The 19,731-nt window shown below is 37.2% G+C and overlaps 1 protein-coding gene across 1 annotated transcript; it reads left to right on the top strand.

Moving 5' to 3' along the window:
• Positions 1–340: 340 nt before the first annotated feature.
• On the top strand, positions 341–7,002 carry LOC139731191 (tyrosine-protein kinase receptor Tie-1-like). Its single transcript, XM_071642072.1, has 4 exons — positions 341–688; positions 1,237–1,333; positions 4,390–4,489; positions 6,507–7,002. Exons 1-4 carry the CDS (start codon positions 613–615, stop codon positions 6,567–6,569), a joined length of 336 nt encoding a protein of 111 aa, XP_071498173.1. The 5' UTR covers positions 341–612; the 3' UTR covers positions 6,570–7,002.
• Positions 7,003–19,731: the final 12,729 nt, after the last annotated feature.

Raw genomic sequence — 19,731 nt, 5'->3', positions numbered from 1 at the left:
TGCTGTCAAGCTCTGCTACAACTATACACCCTGTGGAATATTCATGCGTTTCAAAATGTTGCAGCTTTTCTTTTTGTTTCTTATGTGATTTGAATTAGAATATTATTATTATTGGTGTTAAGTAAATGACATGTACATGATGATTATATGCGACTTTATTTAAATCTTCATTAACTTTGCTCAAACAACAATTTGTTTTATGAACATTCAAGCTAGTTTCATCCGAAAGGCGCTTAACCCGTTGAGGACGGACTGATTTTGCTTCAACACGCATTTCCCATAGACACCAGCCCGAGTATACTCGGGACTCGTCCTCAACGGGTTAAAATGGTTTTATCATTACTGTTATGAATCCATACTTGGTATGAATCCTTTAAGCAATTCAACAGAGAAAATAGTCCAAGGAAAAAAGATGGCGTTATCAAAGGCACATTTGAATGTAAGACAAAGCCGAGTGTGCTTTATTTTTTTTTTTACATTTTCCCAGAAATAGTGTGTTTTTAGCTTCATTTGAGATATCTCTGTTTGCACAGAAACATCTTCCCTTATGTCTAGTACTTTTCCACTCGACATACAACATAGAAACCAACTCGCTGGACGTCACCACAGGTCATGCTTAACGGTCAACCGTCACTAGAGGGCGATGTTTGGTCCTACGGTGTCCTGCTTTGGGAAATCGTCACGCTTGGTTGGTTAACAATATCTTGTATGGTCATGAATAAATCTGTCACGACACAATAATCATAGTGAAGGTCCTTATATGCTTGAAGAGGTCAAACAGGGAGGGAGGGTGAGTGTTCCATTTAATGAAAAGTGATAATAATCAACATGTTCCTTTACTATAACATAGGTATTAAGAGTAACTTGTGTATAAATAGGTTCTTGAAAACAACAACAGCAAATACTTTGATATGCTATATTAAGTCCAGACATTTACACTCATTGTGTGTGTGTGTATGTGTGTGTGTGTGTGTGTGTGTTCGTGGGTAGGGGGTAATAGATGTCAATGCTCCTAATAGGAGTTTTGCAGAAAAGAAATGTGCATTAGGTGTCATGCACAGTTATATTCAAGAACTGAACATCTCAATCTGAAAGCATGAACAACCCTCTTTGCCTATTTTGATTGTCATTTGCCATGTTATGCATAATGTTGGAAAGACTCAGTCATTTCTAGAATGATGATGTGGACGGATCTTTTTTTTTTTTTTTTTTTTTTTTTGCTGCGTCTTTGAATAGGTGGGAAACCATACCCGACAATGACCATGGAGGAGGTAAAAAAGCAGGTTACCAATGGCTACACGATGCCCTGCCCCAAACACTGCGGACAGGAGCTGTGAGTATCTTTTTTTCTCTTTCCGGAATCATAAAAACAATTTTTTAAGAAAAAAGAAGGAAAGAGAAACTACTGTTGCGACACGGATTGTCGCCCCTACACGGATTGTCGCCTCCTGCTCGGGGCAACAATCCGTGACGGGCGTTGGCGGCACGGATTGTCGCCCGCCCTCGAAGCACATTTTGCTAGGTAATATCGTTCTGGACATAATCATTGAAATACTAACACATAACTTAATACATGGCTACATCCATGCAAACATGCCATGTAAAAAGTCATGGTGAGGTTTCAAGAAAGTGTGTATGTACGCGTGCACATGATAACTTAGTGTCCGTTTGTGTGTGTGTGTGTGTGAGTGTGTGTGTGTGTGTGTGTGTGTGTGTGTGTGTGTGTGATGGAAGAATGTGTTTATTATGTCAGTTTTTTGCGTATGTGGTTTTTAGCTGCGCGTGGGGAGGGATACCTAGTAAACTGTAGCTGTCATAAACATTGATATTGATTTTATCAGCAGCTTTGAATTTGATGAGTTTGTTTGGCAGATTTGTATATGAATTCGGAGTGGAGCTTGCGTGCGGGCGGATGCTGCTTTTCTGCATACGGTCCATTATGTCTTATTTATCAACATTGGGAAATCGTTTCATCAGGAAGGATGTGGTATCGGTTCGGGTGTGCGTCGGTATGTGGGAAGGGGGTTACATTTCGTTATTGCAAAAGTTTGTTATTCTGAAGGCTCTTTCGTCCGAAGGCTCATTCGTCCGAAGGGTCATTATTCCGAAGATTCGTTATTCCGAATTTCATTTTTGGATCAACGAACCACTAGGTATAGGGAATTGTGTGTTTCGGATAAATGAAGCCTCGGAAAAAACGAAACTTCGGAATAACGAACCTTCGTGTGTGTGTGTGTGTGTGTGTGTGTGTGTGTGTATGTATTTGGGTCGGTGAATGTGGGTGTGGGATGATTTAGGTTTTGTTTAATCAGGGGTTGGTGGGTTGGGGATTGGATTTGAAGAAGGATAGTTATAAATGGTATGACGGATGTTGGTAGGATTTAATATTAGGATAGATGTAGGCCCTAGATTTGTTTCGGTTTGGGAGGGGAGGGGGTGGTGGGGTCTTTTATGACTGATTTCATTCTAGATTTGTGTAATATATTTGTGTGTTTTTTATGTATATGCCCTTGTACGTAAGAAGGTGTTACATGATCCAAACAAATATATTCAAGGAATATAGGTTTGGTAGGGCCCTATACATGTCAAAACTTTCTCGTGAAGAAATTAATAGTAGGGTTGGTCTATAATCGAGTTATCTATGTTGAAGTGAGATTACTTGTGGTATAAATTGACAAATGGATTTGCTTTTGTTTCGAATTGCCATTTGTAACTTTTTTTTTGTTCATGTTGCACTCAGAATGGGTCGATTTATGAACGATTTGAATGAAACCAATAAATATCAAGGAAAAAAGTGTTGAGTCAATTTGTTTGCATTATGAGGTTTGTTTGAGTGTTTGTTGGTGTTTGTTTGTATTACGTATGTATTAGCAGTGTGCAATGGCAGTTCGTTTGTGCTAAAATCAAGTAACGATTGACAATTTTTTTACGGCGTGTGGAAATTATTCGCTCATGCATGAAGCATGCCAAACCTATTCTGGGACAAAGAATAGTGGTATGGACGTTCTAGTTTATGAGACTGATGGAAGAAAATGACTGCAGGGAAAAATGAACAAAGACAAATAACATTTGGGGAGGGTACCTCCCTCGTATGTATTTTCTCTCGGTCTCTCTCTCGCCTAGCCCGCCTCACCGCTGATATTAAATTTTGGTTGACACATCCATACTATTTTTAGATCAACGCTGGTGTGAATTCTTTAAACACGTGCTCATACACTCTGAAGGCGTTTGTATTGCCACAGTAGCGCCACTATATTCCACATACACACGTAAGCATACAGGCACACGTATACACACACAGACAAACAAACCACCACACATGCACATTGTATTATTATACTCCAAACACACACACAAACACACACACACACACAACAAATCATACACATCACATATCATGCACCTCACAATACACACACACACGCACACACACACACACACACACACACGCATAACTTACCAGTCATACCCATCCCACCAAACCTTAACACCGGAGGAACCACCCCGAGCCCGGGGCGACAATCCGTGACGGGGCGACAATCCGTGTCGCAACAAATTTTTTGCCAACACGGATTGTCGCCTTCGAGGTCAAAAACTGGGAACTGCACAAGCGTCACGGATTGTCGCCAGGCGACAAGCGTCACGGATTGTCGCCAGGCGACAATCCGTGACAGGGGCGACAATCCGTGCCGCCAGCGCCCGTCACGGATTGTCGCCCCGAGCAGGAGGCGACAATCCGTGTAGGGGCGACAATCCGTGTCTCAACAAACTACACTTACACATTAGTGACACACATTTGAAACAGTGTATGTACAGCAGGTGGAGTGTTGTAAGATTCGTTGTAACTGTCATGGAGACAAGTAACTGTGATGTGACAATGTGTTTGCATTGTTATAAAAAAATGACAATGGAAACAAAATGCCTATGTCCTACATTAGATCAATTGATCTATTTAGAAATCTCTTCTGAATCGACAGCATCAAGTTCACACGCTGCATTAATTCATCTTATTCAGCTGGCTTAAAAGAGGGCATTTTAAGAGTGTCATGCAATCTATAATTTGCTGTCGGAGATTGGGATCATGCCTTCGAGTTTAAGAAAATTATACAGTGATACATACTCAGACTTAACATTTAATACCCACCTTCCTCGGTCATGAATTGTGCATCGGGCATCAGTCTGGTTAGGTATCTGACAGTGCTAGAATTATGACGATAACAGAATCCAAAATATAAGGAGAACAGTTGTCATATTGAAGAGTATTCAGATGGAAGGGTATGCATAATGAGCATATTGTTTTACTCAATATCAATAAATCCTACCTTTGTATTTCTCTTCTTAGTTTTCAGTATTGTTATCTTGATTCATCTTTCCTCTTTTTTTTTCTAGGTACGCTGTGATGACGATGTGCTGGGTGATGGAACTGAAGAAGAGATGCGATTTTCATCAGATAATGAGGAAGATTGAACTCGTTATGGAAAAAGATCACGTGAGTTTTGATATATATATATATATATATATATATATATATATATATATATATGTATAGATTATAATGTTGGAGTTTTTATGCATAAGTTGAATTCTGGCGATCTTCCGAGTATATTTTCCTCAATGTCTGTTAAAAGCAGTGATATCCATACTTACCCAACAAGATACGGTGAATCCTATCATTTGCATAGGCCTTCAGTACAGTACATCAATGTCAGAAATGACTAACATGCAAAAAAATACAAGATGTCGAGAATATTATAAAATTTACGGAATGTACAAAGTAGTGTATGATGTTCATGATTAAACCTTTCTATCAATGATAAGAAAATTACCAAGTTGAAACAAATGAAGTCATCCGAGCGAGGCATCATTTGAGTATGCATTAATTGTTATAATGAAATATGTGATCACGGCAAAATAATTAAACGTAGGATTTTAGAAAATTGGCTTTAAAATTTTGCTTGAAGGAACTTAGAGAACTTGATTGTAACCGAACAGAATCCAGCTCATTCCAGAAAGAATGGCCGGTAGAAGTAATTTTCTTAGGGGATAAACATGTACGAACGGGGGAAAAATGTGACCGTGCATCACAAAACCAACAAAAAGTCGCACCTCTCGATTTTACGTAATTACTCAAGAAGGTGAAACGGATCAACCAGGTCAATCTTGAGTTTTGCATATTTTCCAAAAAGAGCTATTCTTCTTGTACATCGTCCCTAACTTTGGGCTCACAAAATGAATGGGAACGTGTGTTTTCAGCAGTTTTTTTTTTTACAACTTTTTTTTTTGTAAAGTAGTGATATCAAGTATGTCTTGGAGGTCCCTTTTCATTTCTTGAAAATCCGTTGCACACTCTTCACTTTCAGCTCTAATAACTTTTGAAAGGATAATTCTACTGCTTTGAAAGTAGGCATTAATCATGGAAAGAATGTGCGTATAGAGCACATTTTAATTTCAACTTAATATAATGATCCCTTCATCGTTGTTTCTCCGGTGGTTTACGTTGTATTTTGGGTCCCATTCATCGCACAGCTAGTACGGTTTAGTAAAGATTAAGCACTTGAATAGACCCTGTCCTTCAGAACCTCTTTTCTCAGTTCACACTTTTCCAGAGGGTGTGCTTTCTTTCAAACATTTAGATAGGTTAGGAGAGTTCATTTGAATTGAGTTATATATCATTTTAGAGCTTAGAGTCTGCCCTTTCAGGATCTGCCCTTAACTAAATATCCATATCTAACAACTTTTTGTTGGTTTTGTGATGCAGGGCCACATATAATTATATAAAACATCACTAATGTTGATCTCGCAAAGTATAGGCCTACTTTATCAACTTGTATTGTTGAAATGACTGGCTTCGACTAGTGTATTCGCTATTGCTTGCTCTTTTTAACCAACTGCATTTTTTTTTTTTAATTTCCGACATTTTATTTTTGCTATCGATCTCATTTTTTTTTTTTGTAAATGAATTTCATCTCATTTCATTTCCATAATATGGAAATGAAATGAGATGAGATTATGTAATAACTATCCATGTAGACATTTTAGACATTTATGTAGGCCTACAAAGTCATTATGTTACCACATAATATCAGCCAATATCATTTTGAGTATATCTTCATCCTTTTCTAAATCTACATCTACATAACTATGTGTATGATAGTTAATGTATTGATATGTATATCAAATTCCCCAAAAACCTTAAACTTGCCTTACAGTGACTTACGTAGTGATGTTATGTATCATTATTACTATAGATACGATAACGCTTGATGTCAAGATTGTAATAGTTCGACATACATCACTGGTTGTACTTTAATGGTTTTAGTCAATCGTTCAGCTGTAACTCTTCTTAAAGTTATGCCGCATCCTCGAAATGTAGTGTTATCATAACAAATAGAATAATGAAGCAGCACAGAAATATGAATAACTACAATCTCTTCTAAAAACGAATTCTTATAATCCTTGTGTATTGGGGATTATTAATGTCTTCATTATGTTTCTTTTCACTGCAGGAGTACCTGTCTCTACAGGATCTCGAGGAGGGACTGTATGAATATCCAGATAATGTTATCTAAACTCGCGTATGATTGGCACATTAAAAGTTCCATCATCCTCCAACTGAAATGTCAAAGAGCAATCTAACAAACAAACAAGTGAATACGAATAAAAGTCCATGCACATCATTTTGGCAACCTAGAGGTTCCTCACTTGTCCGAAATCTAAAGGTTAGTAATATCTTTGATATGTAATTAGCAGTAAGTGGAAAGATTAATCATCTTTTGAAAGTGACACATTGATTAAAACTTGATTAACCGTTCATTTATAAATGACTAGATTTTATAATTGTAATTGTTGAGGTATTTGTTGAAATACCAATAAGATTTGAGTATTTCTTCATTTGAAAGCTGAATCAATCGCAACGAGAAACGCAGAGTGAACATGGATGATGTTTTCAAACTTGGTTTAGATTTGAATCGTATTACACTTCTGATAAAGAAACTTGTGAAATTTAATGGGCATTAGTTTTAAGATTAACTATAAATAACTTAGGTGTTTGATTTCGATATTGTTGGTTGGTCATTCGAATTTGCCCCAAATAGAAAGAAATGTTTATTTATTTTGATAAAATTAGTACAAACTTGCCCAAAAAAGTAACAAAAAAAACTTTTGTTTATATATCATACGTATCAATTTATAAAAAAAAAAACAGGCAGAGTCTTCTGTAGGGAAGCATTAATGATAAGCGATGATGCAATTTAAACGTTGAATTCTGCTCATACTGATTAAAAATATATAAATCATTGTTAACATTCATTATTATGTTTGACCTCAAGGTTATATGACAATGATTGTATATTTTTAGCACTCTGTGTACATGCTTATGATAATTTAGTTTATTGTGATATCTCACCTTGATTAACATGCAAACAGAACACTGCAATCAGCTTATTGCAACAGAAAGAAAAAGTATATGTATATAATTACGGTCAATTGAGACATAGAAAAAACGGTAGGTAGTGTACTATGCAGTGATACATTGGCAGTTTATATACTTTAGGTCTTAACTGGAAAGAATAACTTTTATCGATATGAATTAATTTCTCTACAATTATGATTATCATGTTTGTCATGAAGGATTTTGAGTGTAAGTGCATCTCTGTAGAAACCATTGTTATCCTCATAATAAAACTCCATATGATAATGTCATCATTATTACCTTTTATACATACATATTATATAATGTACAGTTGTTATGTTAAGCATCTTTAATGCTATGCATATTTCGTTTTAGAAGGGCATTATACAGTTATATGATAAGGATGTTACACATCTGTAATGCTATGCATATTTGTTTTAGAATGGCATCATACATTATGATAGGGCATTCGTGGCGCTTCACTTCAGCATGAATATAGAAACGTTATGAAATACCTGTGGTGATGATGTTAAACAAGATTATAATGTATTTCGTTACTAAATTGCTGATGACATAATGAGAGCCCTCCACATTAGCCTCCTTTATCCGCTTTCTCATTTAATGGTCGTCCATTTCACTTACGTCTCTCCCTCTCCCTCTATTCTATTTGGGAAGCCATTGTGGTTCTATATGAAGAATTTGTTCGCAAACACCAATGAGTCCATATTTGTCAAATGGAGATATTTGCGATTAAAGGTCAAGAAAAATAAAGAGAATGATAAGAAAATGTTTGCTTCTTTTGACCATAACTTGAAAAATGTACCTTTATGAAAAGTGACCAATATATCATTTAAAATGTATTATTTTGTACTATATATGACAGAGACCGTATTTCAATTTCTCCAAAAATGGATTTATCGGTTTTTGCGAACAAACTCTTCATATGATATCATAAGACAATTATCATAGGCTACTCTTCACTGGCAGCAGCAGCTGGTTGTGACCATTTTTTTTTTCGTCACGGTCGTCATTGCTATTCCTTCCAATAGGAAATAATATTGTATTTTGCCCAAGATAATTTACGTGGTTGAACAAATAGAAAAAAGCCATTCAATCTTTGCGTTATTTACGTTATCAGCGGTCTATGATTTGAGAATGTACAGTTTTTTTTTCCATTGATATTTTATACTAGTTATGTCTTTTCTTCCAGTTTTATTATAAATAATGATGTGTTGACTGAATAATATTTGTAAAGGTAAAAATACGTTTGCTCAGTGGCGAAATTTTGTCAATAACATACAAACCATAATTACGTTTAGCGACCTATTTACACTAAAAGAAACCAAATTAATCTTGACTTCATGATTTATCATTGCTTCGAAGTGGTTCGAAATTATTGTTGTTGCTTCATGCCTTATTAAAAGCCGAGGCAATGTCTAGTCCAAAGAATAATCGTAGCCTTATAATAATAATCGTAGTATACTTACATGACTTAACGTCAATGTACATACATGACCTTTAGCGATGTGATTTGATGTCTTTTATAATGTCTGTATTTGTTTCATTTGGGCATTACATCATCAATCTTATGTTTAATGTAACATATTTTAATATATTTATGTGTGTGAGCGTATAACCACATGTTATCATGTGTAGTGCTATTGATTTTATATAGCCATATCTTAAAATATTGCACCAGGAACGTGATATTTAGTTGAAATTTGTCACAAGAAGATGATACAGGTATAGAATATAACCGAAACAAGTAGTATGTTTTCATCTTTCTCCCAGATAAAAAAACAACAACAAATTATGCATAAATCTTTGTGTCATTAATATTGTTCTCGTGTAATAATAAATGGTAGTTGTTCCAACCTGTGAAGTTGTGCAGAAATTTATCTTTATGGAATTTCGTTAAAGAAAAGGTTGTAGACATGAAAGTCGTGATTCTATATTCATTTAGAATTCTGATTTGATTCTGATTTTATATTCCAATAGATAGAGATAGATAAATAGATGAAGATATTAAGTGATAGATAAATAGATACGTAGAGAGGTAGAAAAATAGATACAGAAATAGAGAAAGAGAGAAAGAAATAGAGAAAGAGAGAGAGAGAGAGAGAGTTAGAGTGTAGAGAGTATTCTGCAAACTGCAAACGTTCCTCAGGAAGGAATGGTGTGAGACGCGGTAAGATTGTTGTGATAACGGAAATAAGTTCTGACGTCATACTATTGTAATAAGGTGTTTTTCCTTAAACCATTGAAAATTCTGCCAACGATAAGGAGCCCCTGATATATGAAAACATGTAACTAAAGTTTCTTAAAGGCATTGTATTGAATGCCTTTCTGCGGCACTTGGTGTTAGAAGTGTTCCCTTCTCAACGCTGACTTCTTTTATGGGTAGCGACACTGATGATTTTCATCATGATTACAAGGCTTATCACATTCCTTTTTACTGCTGTAGCTGTCCATGGTAAGCATGCCTGCCGATAAGCTGTGCGATTTGTTATCTTAATCATCCGTATGAACCACAGACGTTTTAAAACGTAGATCACTCTTTTAATTATAAGAGCATTTGAAGACAGACAAGTAAATTGTGCCATAATGTATGTGTTTAAAGTGTTGTATGAAAAGGTTTTATTAATTTGGTTGAAAGAATATTCATCAGCCTGTACATTCTTATACAGGTGGTCTATACTGAAATTTTCAAATAATTTATAACATGGTCTTCATGAAGATCTATCCAGTTATTCAAATTTCTCAGTACAACTAACAAGTAAAATTCAAGAAACTGACTGCAATGACAATATTACACCTGCTCATGCTATAGAGGTTGTGAACTGGCTTACGTGGCTGATTTGATTGACGGATATAGTAGTATATTCCTTTGTTTTTTATGAAAAATAAAACAAAAAAATAGACAATCCAGCGCTTTTCGGAAGCAAAGTCTTGAGTTGTCATTGTCAGCATCGTCATCGTTATGATTATTAACATCATCATTATTATCATGTACACTGGCACATACAAAATATTGTTTGAAACTTATACACGAGAATGTGCAACTTTCCACTATTTACCTTTGTCAGTTTGTTGGAAGTACAGACCAACTTTATACGGATAAAATATCATCGTGTCACGTTAGAAGGCATAACGTGAATGCGTATATGAATCTATCCTTAACATCCTTTTCGTGATGAAACAAACAACAACGAAATGTAGCCATACAACTAACAAGGAATTGCTTCAATGTAAAATATAATCGTTTCAATCAATGCCCAAAATACACGCGTTTTAATGTTCGCATGATTTCCTTAATAGACTGTTGCCCGTAATGTTGTCATTTTTTGGTTATTTTCACAAGGCTAACTCTTTGTGTATAGATAAGTATGAATGTTCTTTTATCCGGCCAAATTATGTCTAGTATGCATGAAACAATATTATTTCCATAAGAGTACCTGTCTATGGTTCTACTGAAAAAGTAGTGAGATTGTATTGTTTTAGAACTCGGTTCAAATCAGGCACAATCGTGAGATAGTTCTATACTGTAATTTTAGTGTAGAATGACTTTATGCAAAAGTTATGGTAATGATTGAAAAGAAGAAATCGCTAATGGTGCTCTTTATGTAACTATGATCCTGATGATGTAGATGATGCCATCATTTGTCTAAGTTGTTTATCGTGATTATTGTTGAAGTTCAGAAAGTCGTGGAAACTGACAGGGGAAAAAAAGAACAAACAAGCAAGACACTAAAGAAGGGAAATAAGAGCAGCGACAAAAATAATGGCAATGTCAGGTTACCAGGGCTCATGACAAATACACTACAATAATACTATACTACGTGTTTTGAAAAACATTTCCCAGTTTTGATTCTTAACAATATTTAAAAACTACATATCAGATAACACTGTCATTGACTCGAGTGATAGCTGAATAGTGTACAATTTTGTTGGAGGTGGTTTAAATATGAAAGCATAAATCAGTTTCATAAAATCCATGATTAATTTCACATTGAGGTTCCAAATTTTGTTCTATTTCCAACCCTCTGTACAAAACTTTCACTTTGCACAGGGGTCAATGGTGTGTATATGGGAGTGTGTGGTTAACACCCTGACAATGGTCCTGAACAATGGCCAGGGTTTGAATACTTCATTACTTTTTCATGAAAAATTCCACTATCACAACTATTCTTTATTCAGCCTCTGGCAGTATTTGTGTAAAGTCGTTTGACTGAGATGTCATTCTAATAGATTTTGAAGCACTCAAAAGTATCGCGACGTGATTTAAGCTACGGTCACAAAGGTTCGTACGAATGTCACTGTTCGTACGAATTCTGGAGATTCGCAGATGGGGCACAGATTCTTACGGCCTTCTTTATACGAATTTCGTACGAATGCTGTTAAATTCGCAAGAACAACTTGAGACCTTTTAGAGAAACGAAATGATTTTCAGTTATACAAATGTCCCTAGAATTCGTACGTTTTTCGTAAGAATGTCATGAGTTATTCTTTCGTCAGACTTACGGCCGTCTTACGATTTCTTTTTGTCGTAAGATGGTCGTACGTGCAACCCATGGCACTCTCAAGTCATTCGTAAGAAAGTTTTAATCTTTAAGATGGCAGTAGTACCTACGAGACTACAACTGCAGCTGTATCTGCAAGTCGAGGAGGACATGGAGGAGGAGGTTGTTGCTCCAACACTCCTCCTCTCGCTCCTTCCTCCTCATCTCCCTCCTTTCTTTTCTTCCCTTTCTCCCTTTTCCCTTTGATTGCCTTTCCTTTTGGTCCCATATTTAACAGAGATGCTTTCTGGTCGAACACCTAGAACAGAGTGAGGATTTGAACTTCGCACGTTTGGTTTTATACCCCCTAAAACCCAACAGTTGTACAAATTGTGTACCTACGCCTTACGAGTCCCTCACGACCACCTTACAAACTCGAAGAGTTGTTCGTAAGAACGCCTTGCGAATCTCCGTTCGTAAGACATTCTTACGAAAGACGTAAAAGCCCCCTATGAACGACTTAAGGCGTTCTTACAATCATCGTAAGAATTAAAGGCTTCTAGAATTGTCTCTCGACCCTAAAAAAAAAAAAAAATCTTGCGTAGTTATTGCGATGTTCGTACGACGTTCATACGGCCGCCTTACGAAGAGGGGGTTTCGTAAAAAAAAAAAAAAAAAAAAAAAAAAAAATCTTGGACAAGATCATCGACCAGGCTACGAACTTACGAACAGTCTACGAACGGTCTACGAACGCTGGTTTCGTACGGCCTTCTTAAGAAGATCTTACGAAATTGTCTAATAATCGTTCTCACGGCGTTTATAGTAGCAGTTCCTAAAGGCATTTGTGACCGAACCTTTAAGTCATTCAAGGGATAGGAATATTGATGTTGTCCTTGATGATGATGATAAAGACAATGATATTGATAATGATGATGTAAATGATAGTGATAATTATGATGATAATGATAATAATGATAATTATAACAATGATGTTGATGATGAGAAAAAAATGACGGCGATGATAATGCTGCTGCTGCTGCTAATGATAATGATAATCATGACAGTGACAGTGATGCAAAATTTGAAAATGATTGCCAACTGGAATGAAATGAGGTATTTGCAAGCGCATGGAAACATGTGCTTACTTTTTCCATGTGCATGCATTTTATCCTTTACTGTGCATGAATTCAGACTAGCATTGCCCCAGGGCAATCCACATGAATTATTGATAAAAACATCCATGTGCCTGGGAGCGCGAGACTGACGCCTAGCCAACAGGTGGTTCAGGCATGTCCATAGTTCAGGGCCATTATCAGTACACACTCACATACTCATCATTGGTTCCTGTGCAAAGTTCAAGTTTTGTATAGAGGGTTAAAATTTAACCAAAATCTGAAATCTTATTTCAAAATCAATCTTAAATTCAATGAAACTGCTTTATGCTTTCACATCCAAATTACCTCCAAAAAAAAATTGTACACTATTCAGCTGTTACTCATATCAATGGCAGTTTTATCGGATAAATAGTTTCTAAACTATAAAATAAAAAAAATGATCAAATTGGGATTTTTTTTTTTGAAACACCTAGTACAAGAAAGAAAGCGATACACACAAACACACACACACACACACACACAAATGTTTGTTTCTTTACAGATAGCAGGTGATGTCGCACTTATATTCAATGCGAACAGATGCAAACATAATATCATAGCTCTTTGCATCAATTTCACACTGAAAAAAAAAATACTCCATTAAGTTTGTAGAAGCAGCCCACACGAATATATTCAATCTATTACAGAGGGTTCTCGAGACGCCAAATCAAAGCAAAGCAGAGTGGAACAAACCTTCTTTGTAGAGAAAGGTTTCTCACGACCTTTTCACGAGAAGGGATGGTGTGTGTGTATTTTTCCTGCGTCTGTTTTTTTCTGACAATGAGATAATGTTTTCTTTGTCGATGAATACACCCACACTTCTCCAAGCCATTATTTACCGTATGACATATACATTTATATCTCACACCTCCCATTTCAGTGAAAACAGGCACACGAAATCCACCTATACAAACCACTTTACACATACCCAGACACTGGTACATTCCAAACTCTAAAACTCAGCCCTATTAAATTTCATTTCTTTCTTTTATACCCGCGTTTCTGTAGAGGCTACCCTGTCACCCAAGAGGAAAATGAAATTATTGCAACGATGTGCTTCTGGTTGAATTATGTTTTTCCATCATTTATCCATTGATTTTTTTTTTATATTTGTTTGTATGTCCCTGCATTATCTCACAGTGTGTTCAGATTATGTTCACATTCTCGGTTGTTTTGGTTTATTTCTGCATTTTTTTTTCACCAAATACAATAACAAATGAAAACAAAGTGATACAGATTATGCGAAAAGAGAGTCTAACATACAAATCAATATAAGAAATGCCAATTTCATAACAATATCAGTCTGTCATAACAACGAATCAAAGCAACATGTTAAGGCATACTGTATCTATTTATGAACAAATGAAGGGAAAAAATCAATACAGAGGACCGTTATTATAAGCAGAGCTTGAATTGGATGAGGCCCTATCTTAAACATACGAATTACACCACCAATAGTCGGTTATGTAAAAACGCTCGAATTTAACAGTGTGAAGAGATTTCACAATGTGTTTATAATGTATTCACACTGTGGTTCACATTGAGTTCACACTGTCAGCGACTGTGGGACACTTTGTTCTTTCCAGCACAGTATTATTGGCTGAAATGGTGCAATCGTATCGACAAAACAGCAACGTCAGTAGTAATACGAGGGTCACGAATGCGAGGTGGTTGTATGCTTAGCTCGATATTATTGCTTTATTACATTGACTATAGGCGCTTTGCGGATTGACACTGTTAAACTACCGGACGGGGCCCTGCTTCTGAAATGCTACGACGATGCTCGCGTTGTCCAATCCGTTCAGTGGACCTTCAGCGCCGACGTTGCCGTCGTCACCAGTCTCACCGGTGGCGACGACGACTCTGACGTCCAAGTCCTCTCCAACAACACTCTCGTCATCCGTGATTTCGGCAAGTCCCGTGAAGGGAATTACAGCTGTAGTGTCACACAAGATGACATGACCCAAGTCGCTGTGGTAACAATTTCTAGAGGTAAACCTTGTGCAGTGCTCTCCCGTTATACTAGTTCTGAAGACGGTTATAACGAAAATCTCGTTACAACAAAGTAAGAACCCGTGTCCCCAAATTTTCATATATGTACCAGCTTATCAACTTCTTCGTATGGCTATAACGACATTTTATGATACAACAAAAGAAAACTGCCATTCCCGAGGACTTCGATACAACGAGGGTAGATATAGATGTACTACCCGACGAAACTTGATAAAGTGGACTCCGAAGTCCTCGGGACTGGCAGCTTTCATTCGTAATATAGAAATTTCGTTCTAACCGAAAATTGATGACCAATAAGAAAAGAACAGCGGATAATGTTGCTGCCTCAATTTTTACTTCGTTGTAAGCGGAATTTCGTTATAACCGCGTTCGTTACAAGGGGAGTTCATTGTGTGTTCAACTTTAGAATAAGGGTTAAGTGAAGGCTAGGAAAGATGTAGAGAAAAGGGAAGAGAAGTGTCGTGTTTGAGAGCGAGATAGACAGATAGAGAGAGGGGGAGGAGAGAGAAAGAGTGTGAGAGAGAGGGAGAGATAGAGAGAGAGAGAGAGAGAAAGAGAGAGAGAGAGAGAGAGAGAGAGAGATTGTAGGGAGAGAGGAAATACCGAGAAATTAAGACATGCATGCAAACATTATACAAGGGTGCTCCATATTTTCGTGATCCAGACGTGCAGAGGAAAAAAGAAAAGAAAAGAAAAGACTGTTGCACATGCGCAAATTTCCTTATCAAAATCGACTTCGCGTCGTCTGAGTTTGCACGGTAGGCCTACTGGAACATTTTGCGTCCGCTCAAATTCACACTGCAGAGAGCTTCTTGATGCAAGATACCACATGGGGCGCGATTTTACTTTCGCTATACATGTATAGGCCTAGCTTGCCTCCTCGTGCCATCCAGAGCTACAGTGTTGTACTTTTCAACATGACGCAGCATGGGAAGAGAGGAGATCGGCCAACGGAATTGTCGTCTTAAATGTTTGCATCGCAAATCTAAAGCTCCCTGGTAATAGAAGGTGGGGAATAAGAATGTGAAAATCCAAACTTAAGTGGGAGATTCAGTGTGGGTGTGTGTGTGTGTGTGTGTGTATGTGTGCGCGTAAAAGGCAGACAGAGAAAATAAGAGAGAACTATTACTTTTTTGTTGTTTCAAAAGAAAATACAACAGTAATAACAAATTACTCACCATGTCAATGATGTTTCACATTGTAAAACTCCCAACTTGATAGCTTTCATAGTAGGCGACAATTCTAAATCGGTCAAGCGTCGCAAACAAAAACGTCATGCCGTTTCAAGATTTGGAACACAGTCGCCGCGTGTTTGTTATGATTGGAGAGAGCGATATTTGCTGTATGGAGAGCCAAGGTTATACAAATACACCAAATATAGTCTTCTTTCATGGTACAAGAAATAGAGGACTTTAACTCGCAAAACTGAGAGAGATTCGTTCCATGTGTCTCTACATTTTACAGGGAACAACATGGCTCAGAATGTGATGTAACGGATACACAAGAATTCAGCCAATTACACTGTACAATTGATGTTTCAGTAGGCCTACTAAATAGTGAGTGTATGTGAGAGAGAGAGAGAGAGAGAGAGAGAGAGAGATTAAGAGAGAGGGAGGGAGCAAGAACGCGTGCATGGGTGTAAAGATCTGTGAATAATTAATTGGTCCTCGTAAATAAGCATTTTTGTTCTTCATTTTGAATCTTGTATTTTGTTTTGTTCATGCTGCCGTTTTATCCTAGCGCCAGGGCATATATTTGCTTGAAACGTCTTTTGTCTGATCTGTAATTTCATAAGCACTAATGTAATAGGGATATACACCTGTATAATCTGCTTGTTCAAGTGAATTATGATTTTGCCATTCTCATAGTCAGGTTGAACAAATGCATGCATAATCGATGTCTGTATAATGTATACTGTGAATCTATTTTAAGCCCCACAAGTGACTATCACGCGTGTTCCACTGGGCGAGGGACACTTGCAGCTTTTTTGCCTCGTCGATGGCTCAACCTCCACGCCGGTCAGCTGGGAGCTTCTGAGGGACGGGACGACGACGGCTCTGGAGAATGACGACGAGCGAGTTCAAGTATTGTCCAATAATACTCTCATTATACCCGACTTCCAGGAGGAGGACGAAGGAATATACACCTGCTTCGCCATGAAGGGCGGCCGGGCGGCGCAGGCTCGCGCTATTGTCAGATTAGGTATGGCCAAAATTTACATTCCAGGGCTGCTTTAGAACTCTAGAGAAAAAAAAAACAGAAAAAAAAGCATATCAACTACGTTAACATAAAAACAAACACAAAAAATATAAAATATACATTTTTTTCCTTTTTTTTTTTACTTGTTATTTGCTCGGTTTAACGAAATTGCGATGTAACGAAAGAAAACTGCCGGTCCCGAGGAGTTCGTTGTAACGGGAGTACACTGTAGAAGAAGCTAAGAAACTGAAATTTGAAAAGTAAATTGTGGCTATTGTGTGTTTATGTTTTTTTTTTTAATTCTTTCTATTTGATACTTTCTTCCGTAGTTCCGTCCGTTCGTATTATTACATACCAAGCCGAGAATCGCGACTTCTTCCTCACATGTCTCGTGGAAGACGCCCCCGGCGATGACATCTCGTGGACATACAGAACAAGTACTTCCGGGTCGTTGCAGTCCCTTCCCGCGGGCAATGACACAACTCACGTGCAAATTTTGCACAACAGCACACTTCTCATCAGGGACATTCAAGTTGAAGACAAAGGCACGTACACCTGCAACGCCTCGCTATCTGGTGGGCGGTGGAAGCTGGCACATGCCGTTGTCGGAGGTAAGAAAAAATATCTATTTGAAAAGTAGAAAACCCCTCTCATTTATAGTGGACTCCCGTTATAATGAAGCCCTCGGGAACCGGCAGTTTTCTTTCTTTACATCGAAATTTCGTTAATACCGAACAAACAAACAATAAAAGTAGATAAAGTGGATGACGTTTATACGGCCCGAAGTTTGCGTGGTTCGTTATTACCGGAGTTTCGTTATAACCGTGTTCGTTATAGCGGGAGAGCACCGATTACAACAAAACCCTCTTGAAAACGTGATTCAGTGGGTTCGAACTCTTATATTTCGTTGCTCTTTTTTGTTTATATTACTTTGATGTATGCCTATAGGGAGAAAACTGATGTCACAAGGTAATCATTAGTTTTAGGTCCCCGTTATAACGAGGTTCTCATGCAATAAGCATTTCTAAACCACAAACAAAACGTTCTACCTGCGAAGTGCATTTCAAATTTTCTCAAAATTTCAAGGAAATAATTTCATATGATTTCTATTTTTGGACGTATGCTTTGACGAGTATAATATAAAAACTAAGATTATAATTATGAGCCTTCGAAGTACCGGTTGTCATAAATGCAATCTGTGGTTGTATATGTACTGTATATGTGACTCTGCACCTCAAAACAAACAAAAAGTCGCCAGTCATGAATTTTTAGTTAAGACCATATTCTGAAAGAGCAGACTTTAAGCTTTAAAATGATGCATAACTCAAATCAAATGGACTCTCCTAACCTATCTCAATATTGGAAAGAAAGCACGAACTCAGGAAAAGTGTGAACTGAGAAAAGAGGCTCTGAAGTACAGTGTCTATTCAAGCGCTTAATCTTTACCAAACCGTGCTGGCTGTGCGATGAATGGGACAAAAAAAAAACAGGAAGTAAACCACCAGAGTAACAACAATGAAGGGATTATCAGATTAGACTGAAATTAAACATGCCTTATTAACACATTCTGTTCATATTTAATCCCAACTTTCAAAGCAGTAGCACTATCCTTTCAAAAGTTATTAGAGTTGAAAGTGAAGAGTGTGGACAAGGTTTTTCAGAAATGAAAAAAGGATTCTAAAGACACACCTAATCACACTATTCTACCAAAAATGTTCGAGATAAACTTCTAAAAAAAACACACTTTCCTGCCCGTTTTATGATACCAAATTTTAGCATAATGTAAAAGAAGACCCGCTCTTTCAGAAAATATGAGAAAGTCAAGTTCGGCTAGGTTGACCCAATTCACTTATTTTCAGTCCTCACGCAAAATCAGTGTGTGCGACTTTGTGTTCGTTTTGAGGTGCACGGTCACATATAATAAAAAACTTAACAGTACTATCATAATCCATTTTGGCTTAGTCAACGCAATTGGCTGAGTCGAATTATTGAAACGTCATCCTCCGATTAGATGCAGAAATGTGTTTTTGTGTAATCTATCATGTGTAAAAGTAAAAACAAACACACAAACAAACAAAAAAGAATACTGATTCGCCTGGTTAGTATTAACCCGTATACAACAGGTTGTATTGACAGTATTGATTTTTCCTCCTCTGCTATAAAACAGGTGGAATACCAGGGGCAAGTGTGAACACTCTGCTTCTGTTTTGGTCCGTTGTCATCCCACTGTCGTTGTACATGAACCAACCGACTTTCAGCCTTCCCGGATAATCGTTGGCCTCGCTTCAGCGCCAAAAGTGAAGATAGAAATAGTTAAAGCTTCTGGAGATAATTAAATGGAGATTTCATGAAATGTGTCTTGGTAGGATTCATAGACTAACAGTTAAAGGGTACTCTCCGTGAATGTTATACCTACATCTATTCTACAGCGTGCACCATTCCATTATAGTAATCT

This window comes from Diadema antillarum, unplaced genomic scaffold (genome assembly GCF_040938485.1).
Source record: "Diadema antillarum isolate AM-2024a unplaced genomic scaffold, OU_Dant_1.0 seq00000365_RagTag, whole genome shotgun sequence".
Lineage (NCBI taxonomy): Eukaryota > Metazoa > Echinodermata > Echinoidea > Diadematoida > Diadematidae > Diadema > Diadema antillarum.
This window is presented reverse-complemented; position numbering and strand designations above follow the sequence as displayed.